This window comes from Xenopus laevis, chromosome 9_10L, assembly GCF_017654675.1.
Source record: "Xenopus laevis strain J_2021 chromosome 9_10L, Xenopus_laevis_v10.1, whole genome shotgun sequence".
Classification (NCBI taxonomy): domain Eukaryota; kingdom Metazoa; phylum Chordata; class Amphibia; order Anura; family Pipidae; genus Xenopus; species Xenopus laevis.
In genome coordinates, this window is record NC_054387.1 from 22,243,033 (window position 1) to 22,255,926 (window position 12,894).

The 12,894-nt window shown below is 40.1% G+C and overlaps 1 protein-coding gene across 2 annotated transcripts in view; it reads right to left on the reverse strand.

The window, feature by feature from the left end:
- Positions 1-12,894, reverse strand: part of LOC108704334 (zinc transporter ZIP11) — a 255,673-nt gene that overhangs the window by 60,718 nt on the left and 182,061 nt on the right. For both annotated transcript variants that reach the window (XM_018240831.2, XM_018240830.2), the window contains exon 6: positions 6,890-7,054. In XM_018240831.2, coding sequence (XP_018096320.1) covers positions 6,890-7,054 — 165 coding nt within the window. The remainder of the gene's footprint in view (positions 1-6,889; positions 7,055-12,894) is intronic.

Consider the following 12,894-nt stretch of genomic DNA (forward strand, 5'->3'; position numbering starts at 1 on the left):
ATGATTAGAGTTTAACCTTGCTATTAGTGATGCACCAATTCCATTTTATTCCATGAAATAATGGGTCTGGCATTTTGACATTTTCCTTGTCCTTTTAAAAACTGAAAATCACTGCACTTGAGTGATAATTTCTATCTACAGATTCAGAATTGCTGGCCTGTTTTGTCATGCATCAGGTTAGGCTGAGAAGGCCTATAAAGAGTCTTTTACAATGCAAGACTATAAAGAGTCCTTTACAATGCAAGACTATAATGAGCCCTTTACAATGCAAAACATACAGTGTAAAGCATAAATAATTCACATGCCTCATGCTACACACATAGCACTGCCTAAAAAATATTTCATTAAACAATATTTTTCAGTTTCAACATTTGGTAGGTTGTCTTTGTGCTATCTACAATTAAATAAAGGGGTTAAATGATTTGAAAATAATCCTCTTGTGTGTGTGACTAATCTCCAAATGCTTCCCCACTGGCTATAATGTAAATTGCTGATGTTAAAACATATGCGGGAGCTTTGATTTTCCGAAGTCCACAGTTGCCTTGGGCGACTATAAGTATAAAAGACGTAAATCTGATTATGTGTGGCACAAACCCATTATGCCTCTCTGTTTCAACAAAAATCAGAGGAGATTCCAACACAGATAAAGGGGCTGCATTATTGTTACTGCTTGAGGGCTTTTTCTTACTACCCATTAAATCTGCTGAAAGTGATGCAAACACAAGTACTTTCATAGACCTAGAGGCCCAGCGCATAACCATTACAGGACTTCTTTTGAATAAACAATACTCACAAACCCCAAATGATGGTAACCAGCACTTCAGTTTTGGGTAAAACTGTGTATAGGTTACCTTTTTTTACAAAAAGAGCAGCATGCCATGTACTTGCTTTAGCCCATGGCAGTAATGCACAATGAGCCTTGGAGATAAAGCATACATTGTGCATGACATATTAGGCAACATGCAATTACTCACAGGAGCTACATTAATTACACTGTCAGGGCTTCCATTTAACTTATAATTAGCATACTGACTAATATATTTAATCATATACCTCCCAGAGGAATATAGTACTCATACTGCATCCCATTGCTGGGAGATGAAGGAAATAAGAAGGTAAAAGGGAATTTAGCAACCCATCATGCCAGTAACAAAAATATTGTGCTTTTAAAGTGTAAAAACACTTCTTAATGAAAAATGTTATGTTTGCAGCAAAAAATATACCACTTCTATGCAGATTTTAAAGATGAGCTGCATGCAATTAACATCTGCAATATACTGGCTGTCTAATGGACAGAAAGGCACAAAGAGAAGAACACGGCAGAACAGGACATAAAAATGGAATAGTGCTGCATGGAGAAACATGCAAACGAAAGGCATACCTCCCACCATTTGAAAAATAGGAGAAGATCTGCTGCACATAGTGTGAATAATTTTGTGAGCATTACCACTTTTTTTGCCACACCCATTTTAACAAAACCTAACCCAAATGTGCCAGTATAATGTAAGTACAGGTATAGGATCCCTTATCCGGACACCCGATATCCAGAAAGCTCCGAATTACGGAATGGTCTCCCATAGACTCCATTTTATCCAAATAATCCAAATTTTTAAAAATGATTTCCTTTTTTTGTGTAATAATAAAACAGTAGCGTGTACTTGATCCCAACTAAGATAGAATTAATCCTTATTGGAAGCAAAACCAGGTTTATTTAATGTTTCAATGAATTTCTAGTAGACGTAAGGCATAAAGACCCAAGTTACGGAAAGATCTGTTATCCGGAAAACCCCAGGTCCCGAGCATTCTGGATAACAGGTCCCATACCTGTACTACAGAAAAAGAATAATGAGCATATTAACCTTGTCTACCTTGTACATGCCTGTATAATCACCAAATAAAATTAATAAGAATATTAACTGTATATGTGCCAATGTAATCACTACAGAAATCTGGTGACGGTAGCCTCCCAGTTTCCTTTGCATAAATAGGTGCAAATGTTATTAATTCAGGACAGGAAGAATGCACTGCCATCAAGCACAACTACAGAAATGCATTTTCACAATTGTAATATTTATTAATGGAATTTTTTGCCAAAACTGCAATGTAGTTGTAAATTACCCCTTGTATATAAGTGCTATATAAACAAAGAATAATAATGATACTGAAGGCAAGCCAATAAAAAACCTTACTTTCATAGTTCATTCCCAATCCCCGACGCACAAAATACGAGCGATGGTAGCTAAAATATTCTTACATATATTTTCCTTTTAATTTTTCAGTTTAATAGAGCCATTAAATGTGCCCACAGCATCTGTGATTAAGTGCACTAATGGCAGTGACATGATTAAGGGATGAGGCTGACTAAAAAGCGGAATATAATAACAGCTATCAAAAGGTGTATAAGGTTAATAGAGGCATACAAAAATTACAGGCATTTAATGCCCTTCTTGCATGTTTTATTATATAGCATAGTTCAAGTTGTTTACATTTATTTAAAGCTGGGAAAATCACAGTATTCAGATCTGGATTACAACTGCTACCTCTTTGGCTTGAGGGCAAAGATCCCTTTTGAAATTATTTGGTACTGGTTTAGTCCTTCACCCAAACACTTAATCTAAATTGTAATTTGTTGCAGCAATGTTTAGCTGGTGTCAATAAAATGAACAATGGCATGCAAGATACAGCTGAGAAGCACAGAGCTGTTTTCCCAGCAGTATCTGCATAACTGGCAAGCTGGCATTGAGTGCCAAGCAAAGAAAAATAACACGGCAGCCGAACATGCAAATCTGTGATGGAGCCCAGCACTGTGTCAAGAAACTAAGGAGGGGTGAATGTTCTTAGGTAGTAAAAGATTTGGCACACCAGAGGTTATGCAGTATGAAGACAAGCTGAGGGATAAGAAAGTAGAATGATATTGACTTTGTACAATAACTGCTACCAGGCCTGAAAAGAAGGCAACTTCTTGATATGTACAGACAGGTGCTATATCACCCTGCCCAAAAAACACCAGACCTGCAGCTTCATACCTGGTGCAGAGGTACCTATATAACTGAAGTGTCACAGAACTGCCAAGAAACATCATATGAACTACAAATGGCATAAGTACAGTGTATCCGTACATAGGTATGAGCAGCGCAAGAGGCAAAGCTCCTTCTGGCCCCCCTGCTGAGCCGCCCCCCTCTGGCCCCCGTACCTACCTTCTTCCTCTTTTGGATGCACCGGGGGCCAGGGAGGGAGGTCGGAAGCAACAGAAAAGGCTTCACGCAGGGAGTGGTCCGAGCCAGTGGGCCCCATCTGTTTTTTTCCTGGTGTCCCAGGTCTGACCCCGGGTATGAGTGCATTATTGAATTGTTGCAACAGGCTGGGGTAATGTAACTGTAGGTCCATCCAACAGGTGTTCAGTTGAGCTTAGGTAAGGGCTTAATCAAGTTTTTTCAATACCATCTATACAAATCAATTACACTGTATATAGACCTCATTCTCATTCATTCTACTGTTGAAACAGAAAATAGCCTTCTCCAAACAGATACCAAACAAAGTAGGAAGCACAGAATTCTCATGATTGTCATTGTATGCTGTAGGGTTAAGGTTTGCTTTCATTAGTGCCAGTTGTCCTCCACCAACCGCAGGTAGTGTTCTTCTGGCATCCGCTAAACCCAGACATGGCACTGTTCCAGCATTACTTTTTATCACTCCTGATGAGGCATTTACACTGCTCCAGAGCACATTCTGGAACTCTGCACTGTGTATTCCAACTGAAGCTATTTTAGATAAAATTGTTGAATATTCTGTCCAAAAATACCGTTGGCCAAAAAACTATACAAAATGTATGGAATCTTTTATTTGGAATGTCTGAGACTTTGGGTATCTTTCTGTTTATAAATTCATGATCGGCAGAGCATATTCCATGTTTACAAGTTAAAATTAATTGAAATTATATAATGTAATTTCTAGTTCAGCACTACAGGCACACTGTAAAGCTTAATTCATCAAAATTAGCACTGTTCTCAACAGGGAGAGTTTATTTTTAAACCCGTGTTTATGTAAGGGACGTTTCATGATGAAATTCCCTTTAAATTCTTTAGCAAAGCAAATGGGGGTATATAGAGATGGAGATATAAAGGGCACAATGATGGTCTGGGCTGATGCATAATACTACATTTTAAGTTTACAACAAATTATTTTTCCCACAGTCTGGGAATGGAGGGTTTTGCTGCGGAGCATGGAAACTGCTGGTTATTCCACTGTTGTTTAGAATACCGCTACAATTTCTTTAGAACAAGCTTAAAATGTATATTCTAGACAATTTGTCTTTCATTTATTTAAAACACAGAGAGAGACCATAAGCAAAATTGCTTGATGGGGAATTTTCATGGAGATTCTGGCTTCTACTTAAACGGTGCCAAATACCTCATGCAAACTAGAATAGGTGGAGGTGCTTTTGCAGTAAAGTTTTTTTGTATTTTAGCACACTATTAAAAAACATATATTAATTAAGGACGTCCAGAAATACATATCCCTGCATGTCCTGGTTGTATGCTGAAGTTGTCATTCAAAGAAATCTGGGATCACAAGGTTGCTTATCTTTGTATTAATCCTTGTGCCTATGACCACAAGCACAATTTTATCAAAATCTGAAGCGTTGTCAGTAAACTCCTCATCAATAGCCATTGTACACTTAATTAATGCTGTTATGATTTAAGTGTTTTTGTCCTGTCTTTATGATTACCTGAAAATGCAGTTGAGGATGGTGAAACTGCTACATTATCCCTCTGTTCAGCCTTATGACCCAGCATGTTTGCTGCTAGAGAGACTGGGAGCAATAATGCATTGCTCAGATCTCAGCAGAGCTACACACATCAGATTGTACAGGTTTGGCTGTAAACATGAGAGGCTGTTAACTGTCATATTAATAAAAGCAAACTATTGTTAAGTTGGAGAGACAGAGTGTTTGCTATTGTAGCTCTCTCCCCCAACTACACCTGTAACATTCCATCAAAATCCCATCATTCGTAGTTAACAATTCCACTATCATTCCATCTCCACAGGCCAGGTGCCATGGGGTTATCCTAGATTCTGCCCTATACTTCAATCCTCATATCCAGTCATTATGATTATTAAATCATGTCACTTTCATCTAAGGAACATATCCAAAATATGATTATTTATCACCCAAGATTCTGCCAAAATGTTTATTCACTCACTTATCATATCACATCTAGATTACAAAAACTCTCTATTTATTGGCCTTCCCCGCCAGAGACTGTCACCTCTCCAGTCATTATGAACACTGCCACCAGGCTTATACACCTCAGCAACCACATCTCCTCTGCCATGCCTGCACTGGCTTCTGCTACCTTTCAGAATAAAATTCAAACTAATGACCCTGAAATTTAAAGGCCTTCATAACTACGCTTCTCTACTGACCTATTCCTCAACTCGTCTCTCATTACCTCCTCACATGTTCCCATTCAAGTCTTTGTAAGGGCTGCACCTCAACTCTGGAATTCTTTTCCCTGTCTGACTTTCTCCCAGCCTTTCTGCTTTTAAAAAATCTCTTAAAACACACTTATTTAGAGAATCATACCCTTGCTCTGTTTAGCTACCAAATGCAATACCATATGCTGAATCTCTCATCTGCTTATTTCTGATCTAACCCACTCCTACACCTTGTGTCTCATTCCCTTCCCCTTTAGACTGTAAGCTCTTTTGCACAGGGTCTACCTCACCTTTTGTACCGGTCATTATGTACGTAATGCTGCATATTCTATGTATGTAATTCATGTGATTTCTTTGTATAAACACATTTATTTTACAGCACTGCGCAGTATGTTGACACTTTAAAAATACATGTTAAAATACATGTTAATGTAAAATACAAATTGGAGGAACAAAAATTTTTGCGGAAATGGCGTGCACAGAATACAATTAAGAAGTTAAGAAGCAAAAGTAGGGAAGTGGCAAAGAACACATTTTAAATGTGAAAATGAAATGAAATTCACGCTTTATATTAAGAGAGCATTCAATTCCCTCTTGAATGGGTTCACTTTAATCAATTGCTAATTTATAATGGCTCAGAAGCAGAGTGGACCCAAGCGCTAATCTATATACACAGCAAAGGGATTTTAACTTGAATTACAGCAGAAAAGGAAAATACATATAGTCACATATATCGGTTACATAGCTAAATAACTAAGGTCAAAGGAATGGGACCATCAAAATACCTTGGAGTCTTGATAAACTTGATATAAAATTTCCCTGGGTTCTGAACAGGCCCTAAAATAATATATGCATAGCTCAGCACTCACTTTAAGAGCCTCGGGATGCATGTTTATTCCATGAAGTTGCCAGACTCACTGGCCAGATTCATTAGCTGAGTCTGGATGCAGCATTGAGCTGTGTAGGTGGTATTAAGAGGCTTCAACAGTAGCCAGGCCCGGACTGGCAATCTGTGGGTTCTGGCAAATGCCAGAGGGGCTGCTGTATGGTTCCATAGAAAGTCACCATATAGTGGGCTGGAAGGGGGCTGTGTGGGCTGGTAGGGGGCTGTTTGGGCCTCTGTGGACTTGGAATGGCAGGGCCTATTTTGACTCCCAGTCCAGGCCTGACAGTAGCCCTGTGTCATCTTCATCTGATTTTAAAAAAGAGCAGCATTTTTCACATAGGTCAGCTCCCACACTGCACATAATACATTAATGGTATGTAGTTAGGCTCACATTAGAAGCTGAACATTAAAATCAAAAGGAGTTACAGTAACATGTAAAGTTTACACAACTAAGTACCTGAAGGCAACATATCTGTAGCCTGGGGCATGCAGAATAATCTAACTGGTTGCAATAATTTGGGGACAACACTACCCATGTTACTGAACTAAACCCTGGAATCTTACCTGGAATATTGTGAATGGTAATAGCCAATATAAGAAGCATGATACGCCGCCAGCTGCTTCCTCCCTTGTGCGCTGGTTCACTGGGATTAAGCATGGAAAAGTCTTCAGCCAAAGGTGATACAGTCCCTCTCTTTCTCTGGTACACGTCCCCATTCTCAATCTTGTCTGGAAATACATGGAGAAAAGAGTAAACTAAGTATTTGTGTCTGAGAGACCTACAAAGATCAGGAAGACACACTGCTGCACACTTCGTTGTTAGATCGGATATGACTTCTCTATACATCTATAAACCTTAATGCTAGGGCCAGATGATTGCGGATCTCGACCTGCGTTTCTCTGTAGGCCGAGATCCGCTGCTCCTGCTCTGCCTGCACCCAGAAGCATTGTTTCCAGTAGTGTGCAGGCAGACGTGGCGAATTTTGTCGCCGAAACACAAAATTTAGCATTTCACGTCAAAATCCATGCGGTTAGAAAGACACGGGGAGCAGCAGGGCAGTGCCTGCGGAGAATCCGCATTTGTAACGTTTGTCTGGCCCTAGCCCAATGAGTTAATGACAAAGCAGAAGTCTGGCTCCCAATTTAGGGGTTTCCTAAACAGGTTTTATACAGGTATAAAATCCGTTATCAGGAAACCTATTATCCAGAAAGCTCAGAATTACTGAAAGGCCATCTCCAATAATCCAAGTGTTTAAAAATTATTTTGTTTTTTCTCTGTCATATTAAAACACTACATTGTACTTGATTCAAACTAAGATCTAATTAATCCTTATTGGAAGCAAAACCAGCCTATTGGGTTTATTTAATATTTGCATGATTTTCTAGTAGACTTAAGATATGAAGATCCAAATTATAGAAAGATACGTTATCTGGAAAACCCAAGGTCGCTGAGCATTTTGGATAACAGGTCCCATACCTGTATCTCTCTTATAACAATACCCCTGCTGAACACATATAACAAATACAATATTCCTTTGGCTTTCCAATCTCTTTAAGACTTTTCATATAGACATCAAGTAGTTTGTACATACCATATGTATAAGTAGTATTTACTTCACTATACATTTGTATAAATGAGCAATCAAACATATTGGGCCCAACTGAAGATAAGTGACTTCCCCCTCAAATCAGCAATACATTTACAGCACTTCTATTATATTTAAATTGTAAAATTAAAATGTTGCCTACCAATTCGGCCTATGGGCTCCTATTTTAAGATCATGAAATATTAAAGTGTCAGGTAGTCTTGAAAATAATAGAACAAAAATCATTATTTAACACTTAACTTGATATATAGTCATTATTCATCCAAATCCATGTTCTTAAACCTGTCCAAGTTATTTATGTGTTTGCATACTCAGAATTATTAATATGCTGTATGCCATGCTCCAAAAATTAAAATAAATGGCAATAACAGATTGCCCCTAGTGGCATCTTTCTGTAGATTGGCTTTACAGATTAAGAGATCCCATTCCTGTGAATAATTTTTGTCCCTACAAATCCTCACGTTTGTGTCTTACATTTTCCATGCTAATTTTTCCCAAAAATGCTTTAGAACAATGCGATCTTGGGCACATCAATAAACATAACTGGTAAGTGTATGCTGTGCATTTTTTTTGCATTAAGGGAAGGAGGGAAATGTGAAATATCAATATAGAATGAGAATCAAAGAAATGGCAATTAAGCGTGAAAATAAAGTAATTTGTGACATGGGCTAGTTGACAGAAATCACATAAAATTGCTAATAAGAACACAGTTATCCACGCACAGTTAATCTATAGTGCATATAATCTTTAAGAGTTTACGTCATAGCTGTCAAGCCAATATGGAGCTGGAATAGGCTTTTCTTAATGCTGGTGGTGGTGGTCACCCTCCTTTGTTGGCCACTAGTGCCTGTTCGTTTTTAAGGCATGTGCCATCTCTGAGAACAGTCAAAAAATAATCTTTTATCGAGGGGACACAATATGACCAAGTATGATACTACCAGCATCCTAATCTTGCAGAGAATCCATTTACATGATTATATATGGGTGTGATTCCTATGGATGTTGATATATATATTCCGTAACTTATGATATATGAGTTTATTTGTACCCTTTATCATTTTCACCAATATTTAATTATAGTTTCTTTTTTTTTGTAACTTATATTTTTTATTAGGAAAAAGGAATCATACAGAATCATGAGCCATACAAAATAACACAAGTCATCACTAACAGTGTTGAGCTAGCACAGGGTCCATGAGGCTCCTACAAGATCAATGGATAATTAAAGAGGGGAAGAAAAGAAGAGGGGAGCAGAGGGGGAAGTAGGGGAATGAAAGAAAAGAAAAGGGGTGAAGGGAGGGGGTAATAGAGGGAGAGAAGGGAATAAAATAATAAAACAAACCAGAACAGAACAGTCAGCCTTGGGTCATGAGCGGTTTGCAAGACAGCAGCAATGAAGCACAAATGTAAATGACAGTGGGAGCAACCTGAAACCAATTAACGTACAAGCATGTTTGTTTCAATCAGCCAGACCCCCAAGTACCCAAACAGACCAGACCTTTAAGTATTGTGGTGACTTGTTCTGAAGAAAAGCAATTCGTTCCTCGAAGGAGCGGTTACTATTAACCCTAGCTATCACTTCAGTCAAGGTTGGAGGGTCTGTGGATTTCCATTTAGCTGCGATAGCTAATCTTGTTGCAGTTAAAATCTGATTGATTAAGGTCTGAGAATGTTTGGGCAGTCGAGGGAACGGCAGACCCAGAAGGAAGGTCAAAGGGTCTCTGGGCAAGACAGAGGTGGTTAGTTTGGTTAGTAAGGTCTCAATATCGCCCCACAATGTATGCAATTTAGGACAGGACCAAAAAGTATGGAGCAACGAACCAACGGCACCACATTGCCTCCAACATGTATTCGGATGGGTCTGGGAATAAAGCATGCAATTTATCCGGGGTATGGTACCATCTCATAAGCACCTTGTATACACTTTCATTTTGCCTAACACAGGTGACCATTTTCTGTGCATTAGACCAGATTGCAGACCATTCCTCTGCACTCAATTGTTTCGCTAAGGCCTCTTCCCATTTTGAGCATATATGGGTGATTGGGGCGGCTGTTCAGCGGCGTATCCAGCAAAATTTTGTAGATCCTGGAGATCAAGCCCTTCTGCGGCAGGCCCGACCTAGCTAAAAGTTCGAATGGTGTAGGAAGCGCAGTTTTAGCCTGCTGTATGTACGGTTGCAAAAAATGACGGAGTTGGAAGTACTCAAAGAGTTGAAGATGAGCCTGTGGGGCTTTTTGGGAGAGTTCTCCATAGGACAGGAGTGAGTTAGTGGTGGTTAGCAAATCCTTGATCCTGCACATGTTCGTTGCTTGCCACCTAGAATAAAATCCCTGTAAGGTACCCGGGTAGAAATCTGGGTTTCTCAAGTACAGTACATTCAAGGAATAAGCCGATGTTAGCTTAAATTTCGCCTTGAGGGCAGACCAGAGTCTTATAGTGTGTTGTGTAGAATGCAGAAGAGCGGACAGTGGCCTCGGCTTGCTGGCGTGGGACCATATTTGACAATTGAGATGACTCCCCAAGGATCGTACATTTTCAATATGGCCCCAAACGGTATTAGAGTCCCAATGAGACCAGGCTAGAAGTTGTCGGAGGTGGGATGCCTCATAATAGCGCTGCAGGAAAGGAACGCCAAGGCCACCAGAGCGTAAAGGAGCGGTTAACGTTGTCTTCGAAATCCTATGGCGCTTATTTCCCCAGATGAAGTTATGGAATGATGCTTGGATATCCTGGAAAATTTTGCGAGGGAACGGGATGGGCAACGTCACAAATAGATACAAAAATTTGGGGAGAATGTTCATTTTCAATGCAGCAATCCTCCCAAACCAGGAAAGAGAATGAGCACCCCACTTTTGCAGGGTGGCCTTTGTCTGAGTGATGAGAGGAGTGAAGTTGTAGGCAAATAACTGATTATATAGGGGGGGTAATTTTCGTGCCCAGGTAGGTGATGAAGTCAGACTTCCAGTTGTATTTAAATTTGGATTTTAAGATTTCCAAAGTCATTTGAGGCAACCGCACTGGCAGGGCTTCCGTTTTGGTCAGATTGATTTTATGCCCCGATAAACTACCATATACATCTAGTATTTTGTGCAAGGACGGTAAGGATAGTAGAGGGTTAGTCACAGTTAACAGTACATCATCCGCAAATAGCGACAACTTAAATTGCTCATCATTAACCTGTACCCCAGTGACATCTTTACTGTTCCGAATAACAGCTGCTAAAGGCTCAATACTAAGGGCGTATAACAGAGGAGAGAGAGGGCAGCCCTGCCTAGTGCCGTTGGTGATCAAAATTGGACTGTGAGCCTGACCTGGGAGCTTGAGATAAGTGGTGGGGGTGCTATATAGGCTTCCCAAAGCAGTCAAATAGGGACCAGTAAGATTCAGATGGCGGAGTAGTGCAAATAGAAAAGGCCAACTTAAGCGATCAAAAGCCTTTTCGACATCTAGACTAAGTAGGAGCATCGGCTGTGTCTCCCTATGGGCAATGTCTAATAAGTCAACGGTCCGTCTTGTGTTGTCACCTGCCTGTCGGCCCTGTATAAAACCGACCTGATCCCGGTGTATAAGGCGGGGCAGAATGGGGGCAAGACGGTTAGCAAGGATCTTAGAAAACAATTTCAAATCAGAGTTCAATAAGGCTATGGGCCTATAGTTAGTACAGAGCGTTGCATCTTTACCTTCCTTAGGAATCAAAGCTAGGTACGAAGTGAGGTCTGTGTGCGGGATGGGGGTGCCCTGAAGATAATCGTTGAAAAGTTTTGTGAGAAATGGAGAAAGGATGTGGAGGAAAATCTTATAGTATTTATATGTAAACCCGTCAGGCCCTGGAGTTTTGGCATTAGGCATTGACTTAAGCGTTGCCGCGATTTCTTCAGGGGTAATGGGCTGGTTAAGCGTTAGTAAATCTGATTCCTCGAACTTTGGTAAGTTAGCTTCCAAAAGAAAATTGGCAAGAGGGTCTAGATCAGGGTCGTTGGCAGTGGGGAGTTGCAAATTTAAGTTATACAATTTATGATAAAAATCGTGGAAGGTCCGTCCAATCTGATCAGGATTATATGTCAATTGGCCAGAGTGAGTTTTAATGGCAGCTATCCTTGTCGAGACTTTCTGGTCTCTTAGGTTTTTTGCTAAAAGTGTATGCTGTTTGTCACCTTGTTCATAATATTTTAATTTGGTCCAAATCATAGCTTTTTCGACCTCCCTATACCTAACAGTTTTCAGTTCACCTCGAAGTTGTAAAATCTGCGCCAGCAGGGTGGGCGAATTGTGGGCGTAATAAGAGGTTTCAAGGGCTCGCAATCTAGCCTGTAAAGTTGTGTAGGTGCTAAGATATAACTTCTTTTTTTGCGCGGCTAGGGCAATAAACTTGCCTCTAATGGTAGCCTTGTGTGCTTCCCATAGGATCGGCAGGGATTGTACTGAGTTCACATTAAGTTGAAAATATTCCTTCAGCGCTGACTCGATTTGTTGAACCGTGTCAGCATCATGAAGGACAGTCTCATTCAATCGCCAATGCGGTTCTCTGCCTGGGAGCGCAGTGAGTTGTAATTGTAAGACTATAGGTGAATGGTCGGACCACGTAATGGGAAGTATATCCGTGGAGTAGCTGAGGTTTAAGCAAGGATGAGAAATCAGAAAATAGTCAATACGCGTGTGGAGTTTATGAGGGTTGGAATAGAAAGTATATTGTTTCTCTTTTGGATGATTGATACGCCAGGCATCAAATAGAGAGAACTGCCGTGTTAGCTGTCTAAATTTTCTAGATAGAGCATGGGACGCCTGATGCAGGGCCTGTTGGGAACGGTCCATTGTCTGCGAAAAAGTCATATTAAAATCACCACCGATAATTAAATAGGGGTGAAGAATGTTGAGGTGGGACTGTAGGATCTTTAGGAAGAAAGCGGTTTGCCCTTTATTGGGGGAGTATATGTTAAGCAGACTAATCGGGATCCCTGTAT